This window comes from Rhipicephalus microplus, unplaced genomic scaffold (genome assembly GCF_043290135.1).
Source record: "Rhipicephalus microplus isolate Deutch F79 unplaced genomic scaffold, USDA_Rmic scaffold_131, whole genome shotgun sequence".
NCBI classification, from domain to species: Eukaryota; Metazoa; Arthropoda; class Arachnida; order Ixodida; family Ixodidae; genus Rhipicephalus; species Rhipicephalus microplus.
The window spans coordinates 306,982-322,401 of NW_027464703.1; the positions used below are offsets into that span (position 1 = coordinate 306,982).

Genomic DNA, 15,420 nt, shown 5'->3' on the forward strand with positions numbered 1-15,420 from the left:
AAGGAATTCGGCGCTCTATAAATCCCTCCAATATACACAGTTCGCTCGCTGAACCCACACCTAATCCACAACATTTCTATGTCATAGTTATCATCCAACACTGAAAACCTAATGTTGTCTTTAATAAGAAACGCAACACCACCACCTCTTCCTTGCCGGTCTTTTCTAACAATTGTGTAACCTGTAGGTGTTACTTCAAAATCTGCTACATCCGTGTGTAACCAAGTCTCTGTTACGACCATTATATCCGGTTCATGCTCCAGGATTGCGGCTTCAACTGCATCAGCTTTATTCAGCAAACTTCTGGCGTTTACATTAATAACCTTAACAGATGCGGTCGGTCTCGATTTGCGTCAGTCAGAGCTGGTAATACCTGGGCTAGCATACCTGAATCGCTCGTTGGTAGCCTCAATCCAGCCATAGAGAACGTTGTTTACTTTCAATTTATCGATGATTAGTTTAACCTTTGCTCCCTTTGCTCTTTCATCCGCTGATGAAATCCATAGTTGTTTTCTGATTTCAACTACTCGTTTAGAGTAATCTTCGCTGATACTGAATTGTGTCCCCTTGAGGTTGCGGCAGTTTTTCAGTATTTTGGTTTTGTCCCTGTAGTCTCCTACTTTCAAGATGACCGGACGGCTTCTTCCAGGTATTTTCTTTCCTAGACGGTGAATTCTCTCAATGGAGCTACACTTTGAGCCAAGTAATTTGTCAAAGATATCGTCATTCACCTTACTTAAGAGTACTGCCTCATCCTCAAATTCTTCTTCTTCCACTCCGCGTACCATAAAGTTGTTGCGTCTAGAACGATTATCTAAGTCATCGATCTGCCTGGCAAGAGCCGTCAATTCACTGTCATGGCGACCAACACTTGATTCTATCATTGTAAGCCGGCTCTGTATTTCACCCAACCCTTCAAGTTGTTTTTCAATAGTCTGGAGCCTAACATGCATGTCGGAAATGCTGGCATCCGTAGATGTCTGCTTGGCCTGAATTTCATTACCTTTTGCTAGTAGTTTAGTCTGGTTACTTAATATTTCCTCCAGCATTTTTTCAACCTCGGGCCCAGGATTTTCCTCTACGTCACCGGACAACTTCAGTAACAGGCTTACAACTGAAACACAGTCATTTAGGCAACCAAGAACAGTGTGTGTACACGGCAGCACAATCAGGCAGGTACAGTTACTACGAAAACCATACTTTCGATCACCAACCTGCACAAGTAGACGCACGTAAGGCGACATCATCACGGCGTTGCTGCCGCGTCCACTGAAGGTCGAGACCATGGCCCTTGTTTTTATATGCTCCGGGCAGCTTGCTATCGGGGAGGAGGAGGACGTCATCGTGCTCCACGGGGGTGCGCAGTCGATGAAGTCCACGTGGCACAGCATCGTTGACGCCACTGGCGATGATCTAGTTGCGCAGTGGTTGAGTTCCTTCGAGGGCTGGTGCGCATTCTTCATCGGGGTCCATTGATAGTGTTGTCCAGCAATAACATAGGCCGCTGCTGCGTCCGCGAAGAACCACGCCAAAACCTGCACAAGTAGACGCACGTAAGGCGACATCATCACCATATTGTGATATTCTCGTTAAAGCGCATGCAAGCATCGTGAAACCTTAAAGAACGATGTCATTTAGCGAGATACAGCGTTCTGTACTGTAATAAGTTGGTGAAAAACTGTGAGGATATGCAAATATCGTATTTGTGAACGAAACAGTGTAATAGAGCGTTTTTAGTATACAAGTGCGATGTTAGGTTATGTTAAGATATGAACCGTCGTAAAACCGCATTAAACAATGTCACTTAGTGAGATGCAGTGTTTTTCACCATTACAAGTCGGGAACTGCGATATCTAATGTGAAAGCGCTTGCAACCGTCGTTAGGTTAGGTTAGGTTAGGTTGGTTTGGGTTGGATTAGGTTAGGTTGGGTTGGGTTGGGTTGGGTTAGGTTGGGTTAGGTTAGGTTAGGTTACGTTACGTTAGGTTAGGTTAGGTTAGGTTACGTTAGATTAGGTTAGGTTAGGTTACGTTAGGTTAGGTTAGGTTAGGTTAGGTAAGGTTAGGTTAGGTTAGGTTAGGTTAGGTTTGGTTAGGTTAGGTTGGGTTGGGTTGGGTTCGGTTGGGTTAGGTTAGGTTATGTTATGTTAGGTTAGGTTAGGTTGGGTTAGGTTAGGTTAGGTTGGGTTAGGTTAGGTTGGGTTGGGTTAGGTTAGGTTAGGTTAGGTTAGGTTGGGTTGGGTTGTGTTAGGTTAGGTTAGGTTAGTTTATGTTAGGTTGGGTTGGGTTGGGTTAGGTTAGGTTAGGTAAGATTAGGTTAGGTTAGGTTGGGTTGGGTTGGGTTAGGTTAGGTTAGGTTAGGTTAGGTTGGGTTGGGTTGGGTTGTGTTGGGTTAGGTTAGGTTAGGTTAGGTTAGGTTAAGTTAGGTTAGGTTAAGTTAGGTTAAGTTAGGTTAGGTAAGGTTAGGTTAGGTTAGATTAGGTTAAGATATGGACCGTCGTAAAACCGCAATAAACAATGTCACTTAGTGAGATGCAGTGTTTTTCACCATTAGAAGTCGGGAACTGCGATATCTATTGTGAAAGCGCTTGATACCGTCGTAATGTTGTAGAAAGCAATGTAAAGTACCGAGTAAAACGTTTTCTAACGATAGAAGTGCGAAGGTTATGTTAGGTTGAGTTATGTTAGTTTAAGCTAGGTAGCGTCGTGAAACCACCAAAAACGACGTCATCTAACGAGATAGTGTTGTTTTATTGCGAGTACGAAACTGCGATAGCTGAAATGTTGTGAAAGCACACAAAACGGCATGAACAAGCTAAATACTGCGTGTTGTACCGTTACAAGTGCGAAACTGCTATGTTGTGATATTCTCGTTAAAGCGCATGCAAGCATTGTGAAACCTTAAAGAATGATGTCATTTAGCGAGATACAGCGTTCCGTACTGTAATAAGTTGGTGAAAAACTGTGAGGTCATGCAAATATCGTAATTGTAAACGAAACAGTGTAATTGAGCGTTTTGAGATACAAGTGCAAATGTTAGGTTAGGTTAAGATATGAACCATTGTAAAACCGCAATTAACAATGTCACTTAGTGAGATAGAGTGTTTTTCACCATTACAAGTCGGGAACTGCGATATCTAATGTGAAAGCGCATGAAACCGTCGTAATGTTGTAGAGAGCATTGTAAAGTAGTGAGTAAAACGTTTTCTAACGATAGAAGTCCGAAGGTTATGTTAGGTTGAGTTATGTTAGTTTAAGCTAGGTAGCGTCGTGAAACCACCAAAAAGGACGTCGTCTAACGAGGTAGTGTTGTTTTATTGATATGTACGAAACTGCAATAGGTGAAATGTTGTAAAAGCACAAAACGGCATGAACGAGCCAAATACTGCGTGTTGTACCGTTACAAGTGCGAAACTGCTATATTGTGATATTCTCGTTAAAGCGCATGCAAGCATCGTGAAACCTTAAAGATCGATGTCATTTAGCGAGATACAGCATTCTGTACTGCAATAAGTTGCTGAAAAACTGTGAGGTTATGCAATTATCGTATTTGTGAACGAAACAGTGTAATAGAGCGTTTTTATATACAAGTGCGATGTTAGGTTATGTTAAAAAATGAACCGTCGTAAAACCGCATTAAACAATGTCACTTAGTGAGATGCAGTGTTTTTCACCATTACAAGTCGGGAACTGCGATATCTAATGTGAAAGCGCTTGCAACCGTCGTTAGGTTAGGTTGGTTTGGGTTGGATTAGGTTAGGTTGGGTTGGGTTGGGTTGGGTTAGGTTGGGTTAGGTTAGGTTAGGTTACGTTACGTTAGGTTAGGTTAGGTTAGGTTACGTTAGATTAGGTTAGGTTAGGTTACGTTAGGTTACGTTAGGTTAGGTTAGGTAAAGTTAGGTTAGGTTAGGTTAGGTTAGGTTTGGTTAGGTTAGGTTGGGTTGGGTTTGTTGGGTTAGGTTAGGTCAGGTTAGGTTAGGTTAGGTTGGGTTGGGTTGGGTTGGGTGTGGTTGGGTTAGGTTAGGTTAGGTTAGGTTGGGTTGGGTTGGGTTGGGTTAGGTTAGGTTAGGTTAGGTTAGGTTAAGTTAGGTTAGGTTAAGTTAGGTTAACTTAGGTTAGGTAAGGTTAGGTTAGGTTTGGTTAAGATATGGACCGTCGTAAGACCGCAATAAACAATGTCACTTAGCGAGATGCAGTGTTTTTCACCATTAGAAGTCGGGAACTGCGATATCTAATGTGAAAGCGCTTGATACCGTCGTAATGTTGTAGAAAGCAATGTAAAGTACCGAGTAAAACGTTTTCTAACGATAGAAGTGCGAAGGTTATGTTAGGTTGAGTTATGTTAGTTCAAGCTAGGTAGCGTCGTGACACCACCAAAAACGACGTCATCTAACGAGATAGTGTTGTTTTATGGCAAGTACGAAACTGCGATAGGTGAAATGTTGTGAAAGCACACAAAACGGCATGAACAAGCCAAATACTGCGTGTTGTACCGTTACAAGTGCGAAACTGCTATGTTGTGATATTCTCCTTAAAGCGCATGCAAGCATTGTGAAACCTTAAAGAATGATGTCATTTAGCGAGATACAGCGTTCTGTACTGTAATAAGTTGGTGAAAAACTGTGAGGTCATGCAAATATCGTAATTGTGAACGAAACAGTGTAAATGAGCGTTTTGAGATACAAGTGCGAATCTTAGGTTAGGTTAAGATATGAACCGTCGTAAAACCACATTAAACAATGTCACTTAGTGAGATCCAGTGTTTTTCACCATTACAAGTCGAGAACTGTGATATCCTTTGTTAAATCGCATGAAACCGTCGTAATGTTGTAGAAAGCATTGTAAAGTAGCCAGTAAAACGTTTTCTAACGATAGAAGTGCGAAGGTTGAGATAGTTTAGGCTAGGTAGCATCGTGAAACCACCAAAAACGACGTCATCTAATGAGATAGTGTTGTTTTATTGCGACTACGAAACTGCGATAGGTGAAATATTGTGAATGGACACAAAACGGCATGAACTAGCCAGGTACTGCGTGTTGTACCGTTACAAGTGCGAAACTGCTATGTTGTGACATTCTCGTTAAAGCGCATGCAAGCATCGTGAAACCTTGAAGAACGATGTGATTTAGCAAGATACAGAGTTCTGTACTGCAATAAGTTGGTGAAAATCTGTGAGGTATGCAAATATCGTACTTGTGAACGAAACAGTGTGATAGAGCGTTTTTAGATACAAATGCGATGTTAGGTTATGTTAAGATATGAACCGTCGTAAAACCGCATTAAACAAGGTCACTTAGTGAGATGCAGTGTTTTTCACCATTACAAGTCGGGAACTGCGATATCTACTGTGAAAGCGCTTGATACCGTCGTAATGTTGTAGAAAGCAATGTAAAGTACCGAGTAAAACGTTTTCTAACGATAGAAGTGCGAAGGTTATGTTAGGTTGAGTTATGTTAAAGCTAGGTAACGTCGTGAAACCACCAAAAACGACGTCATCTTATGAGATAGTGGTGTTTTATTGCGACTACGAAACTGCAATAGGTCAAATATTGTGAAAGGACACAAAACGGCATGAACTAGCCAGGTACTGCGTGTTGTACCGTTACAAGTGCGAAACTGCTATATTGTGATATTCTCGTTAAAGCGCATGCAAGCATCGTGAAACCTTGAAGAACGATGTCATTTAGCGAGATACAGCGTTCTGTACTGTAATAAGTTGGTGAAAAACTGTGAGGATATGCAAATATCGTATTTGTGAACGAAACAGTGTAATAGAGCGTTTTTAGTATACAAGTGCGATGTTAGGTTATGGTAAGATATGAACCGTCGTAAAACCGCATTAAACAATGTCAGTGAGATGCAGTGTTTTTCACCATTACAAGTCGGGAACTGCGATATCTAGTGTGAAAGCGCTTGCAACCGTCGTTAGGTTAGGCTAGGTTAGGTTAGGTTGGTTTGGGTTGGATTAGGTTAGGTTGGGTTGGGTTGGGTTAGGTTGGGTTAGGTTAGGTTAGGTTAGGTTACGTTACGTTAGGTTAGGTTAGGTTACGTTAGATTAGGTTAGGTTACGTTAGGTTAGGTTAGGTTAGGTTAGGTTAGGTTTGGTTAGGTTAGGTTGGGTTGGGTTCGGTTGGGTTAGGTTAGGTTATGTTAGGTTAGGTTGGGTTAGGTTAGGTTGGGTTAGGTTAGGTTGGGTTGGGTTAGGTTAGGTTAGGTTAGGTTGGGTTGGGTTGTGTTAGGTTAGGTTAGGTTAGGTTAGGTTAGTTTAGGTTAGGTTAGGTTAGGTTAGGTTAAGTTAGGTTAGGTTAAGTTAGGTTAAGTTAGGTTAGGTAAGGTAAGGTTAGGTTAGGTTAGGTTAAGATATGAACTGTCGTAAAACCGCAATAAACAATGTCACTTAGTGAGATGCAGTGTTTTTCACCATTAGAAGTGGGGAACTGCGATATCTAATGTGAAAGCGCTTGATACCGTCGTAATGTTGTAGAAAGCAATGTAAAGTACCGAGTAAACCGTTTTCTAATGATAGAAGTGCGAAGGTTATGTTAGGTTGAGTTATGTTAGTTTAAGCTAGGTAGCGTCGTGAAACCACCAAAAACGACGTCATCTAACGAGATAGTGTCGTTTTATGGCAAGTACGAAACTGCGATAGGTGAAATGTTTTGAAAGCACACAAAACGGCATGAACAAGCCAAATACTGCGTGTTGTACAGTTACAAGTGCGAAACTGCTATGTTGTGATATTCTCCTTAAAGCGCATGCAAGCAATTTGAAACCTTAAATAATGATGTCATTTAGCGAGATACAGCGTTCTGTACTGTAATAAGTTGGTGAAAAACTGTGAGGTCCTGCAAATATCGTAATTGTGAACGAAACAGGGTAATTGAGCGTTTCGAGATACAAGTGCGAATGTTAGGTTAGGTTAAGATATGAACCATCGTAAAACCACATTAAACATTGTCACTTAGTGAGATCCAGTGTTTTTCACCATTACAAGTCGGGAACTGTGATATCTTATGTTAAATCGCATGAACCGTCGTAATGTTGTAGCAAGCATTGTAAAGTAGCTAGTAAAACGTTTTCTAACGATAGAAGTGCGAAGGTTATGTTAGGTTGAGTTAGTTTAAGCTAGGTAGCGTCATGAAACCACCAAAAACGACGTCATCTAACGAGATAGTGTTATTTTATTTTGACTACAAAACTGCGATAGGTGAAATGTGAAAGCACACAAAACGGCATGAACAAGCCAGATACTGTGTGTTGTACCGTTACAAGTGCGAAACTGCTATGTTGTGACATTCTCTATAAAGCGCATGCAAGCATCGTGAAACCTTAAAGAACGATGTCATTTAGCGAGATACAGCGTTCTGTACTGCAATAAGTTGCTGAAAAACTGTGAGGTTATGCAATTATCGTAATTGTGAACGAAACAGTGTAATAGAGCGTTTTTAGATACAAGTGCGAATGTTAGGTTAGGTTAAGATATGAACCGTCGTAAAACCGCATTAAACAAAGTCACTTATTGAGATGCAGTGTTTTTCACCATTACAAGTCGGGAACTGCGATATTTAATGTGAAAGCACATGAAACCGTCGTAATGTTGTAGAGAGCATTGTAAAGTAGCGAGTAAAACGTTTTCTAACGATAGAAGTGCGAAGGTTATGTTAGGTTGAGTTATGTTGGTTTAAGCTCGGTAGCGTCGTGAAACCACCAAAAAGGACATCTACCGAGATAGTGTTGTATTATTGCATGTACGAAACTGCAAAAGGTGAAATGTTGTGAAAGCACTTAAAACGGCACGAACAAGCCAGATACTGCATGTTGTACCGTTACAAATGCGAAACTGCTGTTGTGATATTCTCGTTAAAGCGCATGAAAGCATCGTGAAACCTTAAAGAACGATGTCATTTAGCGAGATACAGCGTTCTGTACTGCAATAAGTTGCTGAAAATTTGTGAGGTTATGCAAATATCGTAATTGTGAACGAAACAGTGTAAATGAGCGTTTTGAGATATAAGTGCGAATCTTAGGTTAGGTTAAGATATGAACCGTCGTAAAACCACATTAAACAATGTCACTTAGTGAGATCCAGTGTTTTTCACCATTACAAGTCGAGAACTGTGATATCCTATGTTAAATCGCATGAAACCGTCGTAATGTAGTAGAAAGCATTGTAAAGTAGCCAGTAAAACGTTTTCTAACGATAGAAGTGCGAAGGTTATTTTAGGTTGAGATAGTTTAAGCTAGGTAGCGTCGTGAAACCACCAAAAACGACGTCATCTAATGAGATAGTGGTGTTTTATTGCGACTACGAAACTGCAATAGGTCAAATATTGTGAAAGGACACAAAACGGCATGAACTAGCCAGGTACTGCGTGTTGTACCGTTACAAGTGCGAAACTGCTATATTGTGATATTCTCGTTAAAGCGCATGCAAGCATCGTGAAACCTTGAAGAACGATGTCATTTAGCGAGATACAGCGTTCTGTACTGTAATAAGTTGGTGAAAAACTGTGAGGATATGCAAATATCGTATTTGTGAACGAAACAGTGTAATAGAGCGTTTTTAGTATACAAGTGCGATGTTAGGTTATGGTAAGATATGAACCGTCGTATAACCGCATTAAACAATGTCACTTAGTGAGATGCAGTGTTTTTCACCATTACAAGTCGGGAACTGCGATATCTAATGTGAAAGCGCTTGCAACCGTCGTTAGGTTAGGCTAGGTTAGGTTAGGTTGGTTTGGGTTGGATTAGGTTAGGTTGGGTTGGGTTGGGTTAGGTTGGGTTAGGTTAGGTTAGGTTAGGTTACGTTACGTTAGGTTAGGTTAGGTTACGTTAGATTAGGTTAGGTTACGTTAGGTTAGGTTAGGTTAGGTTAGGTTAGGTTTGGTTAGGTTAGGTTGGGTTGGGTTCGGTTGGGTTAGGTTAGGTTATGTTAGGTTAGGTTGGGTTAGGTTAGGTTGGGTTAGGTTAGGTTGGGTTGGGTTAGGTTAGGTTAGGTTAGGTTGGGTTGGGTTGTGTTAGGTTAGGTTAGGTTAGGTTAGGTTAGGTTAGGTTAGTTTAGGTTAGGTTAGGTTAGGTTAGGTTAAGTTAGGTTAGGTTAAGTTAGGTTGTTAGGTTAGGTAAGGTAAGGTTAGGTTAGGTTAGGTTAAGATATGAACTGTCGTAAAACCGCAATAAACAATGTCACTTAGTGAGATGCAGTGTTTTTCACCATTAGAAGTGGGGAACTGCGATATCTAATGTGAAAGCGCTTGATACCGTCGTAATGTTGTAGAAAGCAATGTAAAGTACCGAGTAAACCGTTTTCTAATGATAGAAGTGCGAAGGTTATGTTAGGTTGAGTTATGTTAGTTTAAGCTAGGTAGCGTCGTGAAACCACCAAAAACGACGTCATCTAACGAGATAGTGTCGTTTTATGGCAAGTACGAAACTGCGATAGGTGAAATGTTTTGAAAGCACACAAAACGGCATGAACAAGCCAAATACTGCGTGTTGTACAGTTACAAGTGCGAAACTGCTATGTTGTGATATTCACCTTAAAGCGCATGCAAGCAATTTGAAACCTTAAATAATGATGTCATTTAGCGAGATACAGCGTTCTGTACTGTAATAAGTTGGTGAAAAACTGTGAGGTCCTGCAAATATCGTAATTGTGAACGAAACAGGGTAATTGAGCGTTTCGAGATACAAGTGCGAATGTTAGGTTAGGTTAAGATATGAACCATCGTAAAACCACATTAAACATTGTCACTTAGTGAGATCCAGTGTTTTTCACCATTACAAGTCGGGAACTGTGATATCTTATGTTAAATCGCATGAACCGTCGTAATGTTGTAGCAAGCATTGTAAAGTAGCTAGTAAAACGTTTTCTAACGATAGAAGTGCGAAGGTTATGTTAGGTTGAGTTAGTTTAAGCTAGGTAGCGTCATGAAACCACCAAAAACGACGTCATCTAACGAGATAGTGTTATTTTATTTTGACTACAAAACTGCGATAGGTGAAATGTGAAAGCACACAAAACGGCATGAACAAGCCAGATACTGTGTGTTGTACCGTTACAAGTGCGAAACTGCTATGTTGTGACATTCTCTATAAAGCGCATGCAAGCATCGTGAAACCTTGAAGAACGATGTGATTTAGCGAGATACAGAGTTCTGTACTGCAATAAGTTGGTGAAAAACTGTGAGGTTATGCAAATATCGTATTTGTGAACGAAACAGTTTAATAGAGCGTTTTTAGATACAAATGCGATGTTAGGTTGTGTTAAGATATGAACCGTCGTAAAATCGCATTAAACAATGTCACTTAGTGAGATGCAGTGTTTTTCACCATTACAAGTCGGGAACTGCGATATCTAATGTGAAAGCTCTTGATACCGTCGTAATGTTGTAGAAAGCATTGTAAAGTACCGAGTAAAACGTTTTCTAACGATAGAAGTGCGAAGGTTATGTTAGGTTGAGTTATGTTAGTTTAAGCTAGGTAACGTCGTGAAACCACCAAAAACGACGTCATCATATGAGATAGTGGTGTTTTATTGCGACTACGAAACTGCAATAGGTCAAATATTGTGAAAGGACACAAAACGGCATGAACTAGCCAGGTACTGCGTGTTGTACCGTTACAAGTGCGAAACTGCTATTTCATTTCATTTCATTTCATTTATTTATACTGTTAGCCCAGAAGTGGGCCGTTACAGGGTGGAAGTACAAACAATTATTTGCAAAAGAGAAGTACCGTACAGGTCTCGAGATAATTTCTCAGTATTATTGTGACCAGCAACTCGAAGTTTTACATAACATACATAAATGGAACACACATGCGATGCAATACATATGCGCAGAAAAGCACATGACGCATTTGAGGCGGCACTTTTGCACCGCGCTGAAGATTTGAAAGACAACTACTGCAGAATCATGCATCCAACAAAAAGTACACACACACGCCAAAAAAAAAACATGTCACTGTTATTCGGAAAATAAACGTTTTAGATTCTGTTCAAATGATGTAAGCGAGGAACAACCAATTATAGACTCTGGCAGGATATTCCAATCTTCAATAGCACGTGGAAAGTAACTGTACTTAAAGCAATCGTTACGTGGGACTAGGGGTGGTATATACATATTATGGCGATGTCTGGAGTGTTCTTGTGTGTTGACCTGGAAGTAATCTGAATAGTTTAGTTTAAAATGATTATGAATTAACTGGAAGAGGAATTTCAGACGCTCAATCCTCGTCCTAAGTTCAGGACTATCCAGTCCAGCTTTTTTACAGAGTTCAGTAGGAGAATGATGTCGGCGGTATTTATTAAAAATAAATCTCGCACCAAGTCGCTGTATTTTTATTATTTTATTGCAGTTTGTCTTTGTGTAAGGGTCCCAGACAATTTTATAATATTCGATAATAGGTCTGACAAGAGTTTTGTAAGCAAGACACTTTATATCAGATGGGGCGGTATAAAGGTTACGTCTAAGGCTATACAATGCCTTGGTAGCCCTGGAGCATACATTATCAATATGAGTGTTCCACCGGAGGTCGGGCGTGAACCATAACCCAAGATATTTATAGTTTTGTACACGCTTGAGGAAAGCATTGCCAATCTGGTAGTTGTAATCTAGAGGTGCTTTCTTTCTAGTTATAGTCATAAAGACTGTTTTTTCTGTGTTCAAACTCATTTGCCATTCTTCGCACCAATCCTTTATTCTTTGAAGATTGTTGTTTAGATTAACTTGGTCATGTTCAGTCTCGATTCTGCTATAAACAACACAGTCATCGGCAAACAACCTTATCGGGACCGTAACGCGGTTTGGTAGGTCATTTATATATAACAAAAATACAAGGGGACCCAGCACGCTCCCCTGGGGAACTCCAGAATTCACTGCAACTGCTCTAGACTGTTTATTTTTTATTTGAACAAACTGCTGACGGCAGCTGAGATAGGATGAAAACCATTTTGTCAAGTGATTATTTTGAAACGTTTTGTCAATTTTAAACAGGAGCTTTGAGTGCGACACTATCAAATGCCTTTGCGAAATCCAAATATACCACTTCAGTTTGACCACGCAAATTGATAGTTTTTGAAAGATCATGAACAAATTCGATTAACTGTGTAGCTGTAGATAAGCCTCGGCGGAAGCCATGCTGCTTCGGAAATAATAGATTGTGCGTATCAAGATAGGACATCAGGTGTTTGTTAATAATGTGCTCGAGTATCTTTGAACATGTACTGATAAGCGAAATAGGACGGTAGTTGCGCTCGTCCCGTGAGGAGCCACTTTTGTGAACAGGGGTAATTTTAGCCCGCTTCCACGCTAGTGGAAAAGAGCCACTGCGCAGGGACGACTGAAATATTTTTGTAAGGAAGCGAGCCGCCCATTCAGCGTATCTGTACAGAAATTCGTTTGGTATACCATCAGGGCCAGGGATTTTTCTTGTATTTATATTAAGTAAAAGATTTAGGACACCCTCTTCGCTAATTACCACAACATCGATCGGCCGCTGCAATGATGACGTAGAAAATTCGGGCAAAATGCCATTATCATGAGTAAACACAGAAGCAAAAAAAGAATTGAAATCATCAACACGTTGTTGAGTAATTTCAGGTAGCCTCGGGGAGCTTGCTGGGGTAGTTATAAAGCGCCAAAACCTTGAGGGGGCTTCCTTCAAGTATTTCGTCAATGTCACATTGAAAAACCGATCCCTGGATTGTTTGATCAGACGTTTCAGTTCTTGTCTCATTGAAGAAATGCAAGCTGTTCCTTCAGGGGTACAATTTTTTGCACAAGATTTTTGTTTCAGTTTTAGTTTTCTTTTTGTGTGAATGATTTTTCTGGTAATCCAGGGATTGGTTTTACAAATGCGTTTTCTAATCCTGGGTACATAGCTGTCTATGCACTTCCCTACAACAATTGAAAAGAAATGCCATAGCCTATCAGTGCTGCAGTCAGTGTTGTAAAGGACCTGAAATTCATCAAAGGACCTTTCAAGATAGTCCAAAATAGACACATCATCAGCCGCCATAAAATTCAATACAGTGCTAAGTGTGGGTTTACCCAAGGTGTCTGGGGACAATGCTAGGCGCGTTACTACCATTCTGTGGTCGGATAGGCCTTCTACAACTTCACAACGGCTGAGTAACGGCAACAGCTTTGGGGACACAAAAACCAAATCAAGAATAGATGACCTTGTAGTCCCTATCCGAGTAAATTCAGTGACAGTTTGCGTTAGCCCGTAGCAGAATGCCAGCTCCAGTAGTTGCTCAGCACCTCAACCTGTTCCGATCCAGGAGACTGGGTTAGCCAATTAATATCCGGAAGATTGAAGTCCCCTAATAATAATACGTTATCTTGGGGGCTAAAATTAGAATCCATAAAAGTTCTTAGCTTTGCGATTATATCAAGAAAGGAATTCGGCGCTCTATAAATCCCTCCAATATACACAGTTCGCTCGCTGAACCCACACCTAATCCACAACATTTCTATGTCATAGTTATCATCCAACACTGAAAACCTAATGTTGTCTTTAATAAGAAACGCAACACCACCACCTCTTCCTTGCCGGTCTTTTCTAACAATTGTGTAACCTGTAGGTGTTACTTCAAAATCTGCTACATCCGTGTGTAACCAAGTCTCTGTTACGACCATTATATCCGGTTCATGCTCCAGGATTGCGGCTTCAACTGCATCAGCTTTATTCAGCAAACTTCTGGCGTTTACATTAATAACCTTAACAGATGCGGTCGGTCTCGATTTGCGTCAGTCAGAGCTGGTAATACCTGGGCTAGCATACCTGAATCGCTCGTTGGTAGCCTCAATCCAGCCATAGAGAACGTTGTTTACTTTCAATTTATCGATGATTAGTTTAACCTTTGCTCCCTTTGCTCTTTCATCCGCTGATGAAATCCATAGTTGTTTTCTGATTTCAACTACTCGTTTAGAGTAATCTTCGCTGATACTGAATTGTGTCCCCTTGAGGTTGCGGCAGTTTTTCAGTATTTTGGTTTTGTCCCTGTAGTCTCCCACTTTCAAGATGACCGGACGGCTTCTTCCAGGTATTTTCTTTCCTAGACGGTGAATTCTCTCAATGGAGCTACACTTTGAGCCAAGTAATTTGTCAAAGATATCGTCATTCACCTTACTTAAGAGTACTGCCTCATCCTCAAATTCTTCTTCTTCCACTCCGCGTACCATAAAGTTGTTGCGTCTAGAACGATTATCTAAGTCATCGATCTGCCTGGCAAGAGCCGTCAATTCACTGTCATGGCGACCAACACTTGATTCTATCATTGTAAGCCGGCTCTGTATTTCACCCAACCCTTCAAGTTGTTTTTCAATAGTCTGGAGCCTAACATGCATGTCGGAAATGCTGGCATCCGTAGATGTCTGCTTGGCCTGAATTTCATTACCTTTTGCTAGTAGTTTAGTCTGGTTACTTAATATTTCCTCCAGCATTTTTTCAACCTCGGGCCCAGGATTTTCCTCTACGTCACCGGACAACTTCAGTAACAGGCTTACAACTGAAACACAGTCATTTAGGCAACCAAGAACAGTGTGTGTACACGGCAGCACAATCAGGCAGGTACAGTTACTACGAAAACCATACTTTCGATCTCCAACCTGCACAAGTAGACGCACGTAAGGCGACATCATCACGGCGTTGCTGCCGCGTCCACTGAAGGTCGAGACCATGGCCCTTGTTTTTATATGCTCCGGGCAGCTTGCTATCGGGGAGGAGGAGGACGTCATCGTGCTCCACGGGGGTGCGCAGTCGACGAAGTCCACGTGGCACAGCATCGTTGACGCCACTGGCGATGATCTAGTTGCGCAGTGGTTGAGTTCTTTCGAGGGCTGGTGCGCATTCTTCATCGGGGTCCATTGATAGTGTTGTCCAGCAATAACATAGGCCGCTGCTGCGTCCGCGAAGAACCACGCCAAAACCTGCACAAGTAGACGCACGTAAGGCGACATCATCACCATATTGTGATATTCTCGTTAAAGCGCATGCAAGCATCGTGAAACCTTAAAGAACGATGTCATTTAGCGAGATACAGCGTTCTGTACTGTAATAAGTTGGTGAAAAACTGTGAGGATATGCAAATATCGTATTTGTGAACGAAACAGTGTAATAGAGCGTTTTTAGTATACAAGTGCGATGTTAGGTTATGTTAAGATATGAACCGTCGTAAAACCGCATTAAACAATGTCACTTAGTGAGATGCAGTGTTTTTCACCATTACAAGTCGGGAACTGCGATATCTAATGTGAAAGCGCTTGCAACCGTCGTTAGGTTAGGTTAGGTTAGGTTAGGTTAGGTTAGGTTGGTTTGGGTTGGATTAGGTTAGGTTGGGTTGGGTTGGGTTGGGTTGGGTTAGGTTGGGTTAGGTTAGGTTAGGTTAGGTTAGGTTACGTTACGTTAGGTTAGGT

At 41.1% G+C, this 15,420-nt stretch overlaps 1 protein-coding gene across 1 annotated transcript; it reads right to left on the reverse strand.

Annotated features, from left to right (window-relative positions):
• Positions 1-353: 353 nt before the first annotated feature.
• LOC142790834 (uncharacterized) lies at positions 354-14,962 on the reverse strand. Its single transcript, XM_075885359.1, has 2 exons — positions 14,614-14,962; positions 354-1,535 (listed from the first exon to the last, which is right to left on the reverse strand). Exons 1-2 carry the CDS (start codon positions 14,860-14,862, stop codon positions 354-356), a joined length of 1,431 nt encoding a protein of 476 aa, XP_075741474.1. The 5' UTR covers positions 14,863-14,962.
• Positions 14,963-15,420: the final 458 nt, after the last annotated feature.

What these genes read in the sequence shown, in the direction of transcription:
- LOC142790834 (XM_075885359.1), bottom strand. Translation starts at nt 14,862, where the DNA reads ATGAAGAATGCGCACCAGCCCTCGAAAGAACTCAACCACTGCGCAACT. An exon ending in ACGTGCGTCTACTTGTGCAG is followed by an intron (nt 1,536 to 14,613) that starts GTTGGAGATCGA and finishes CTACTTGTGCAG; the next exon opens with GTTTTGGCGTGGTTCTTCGC.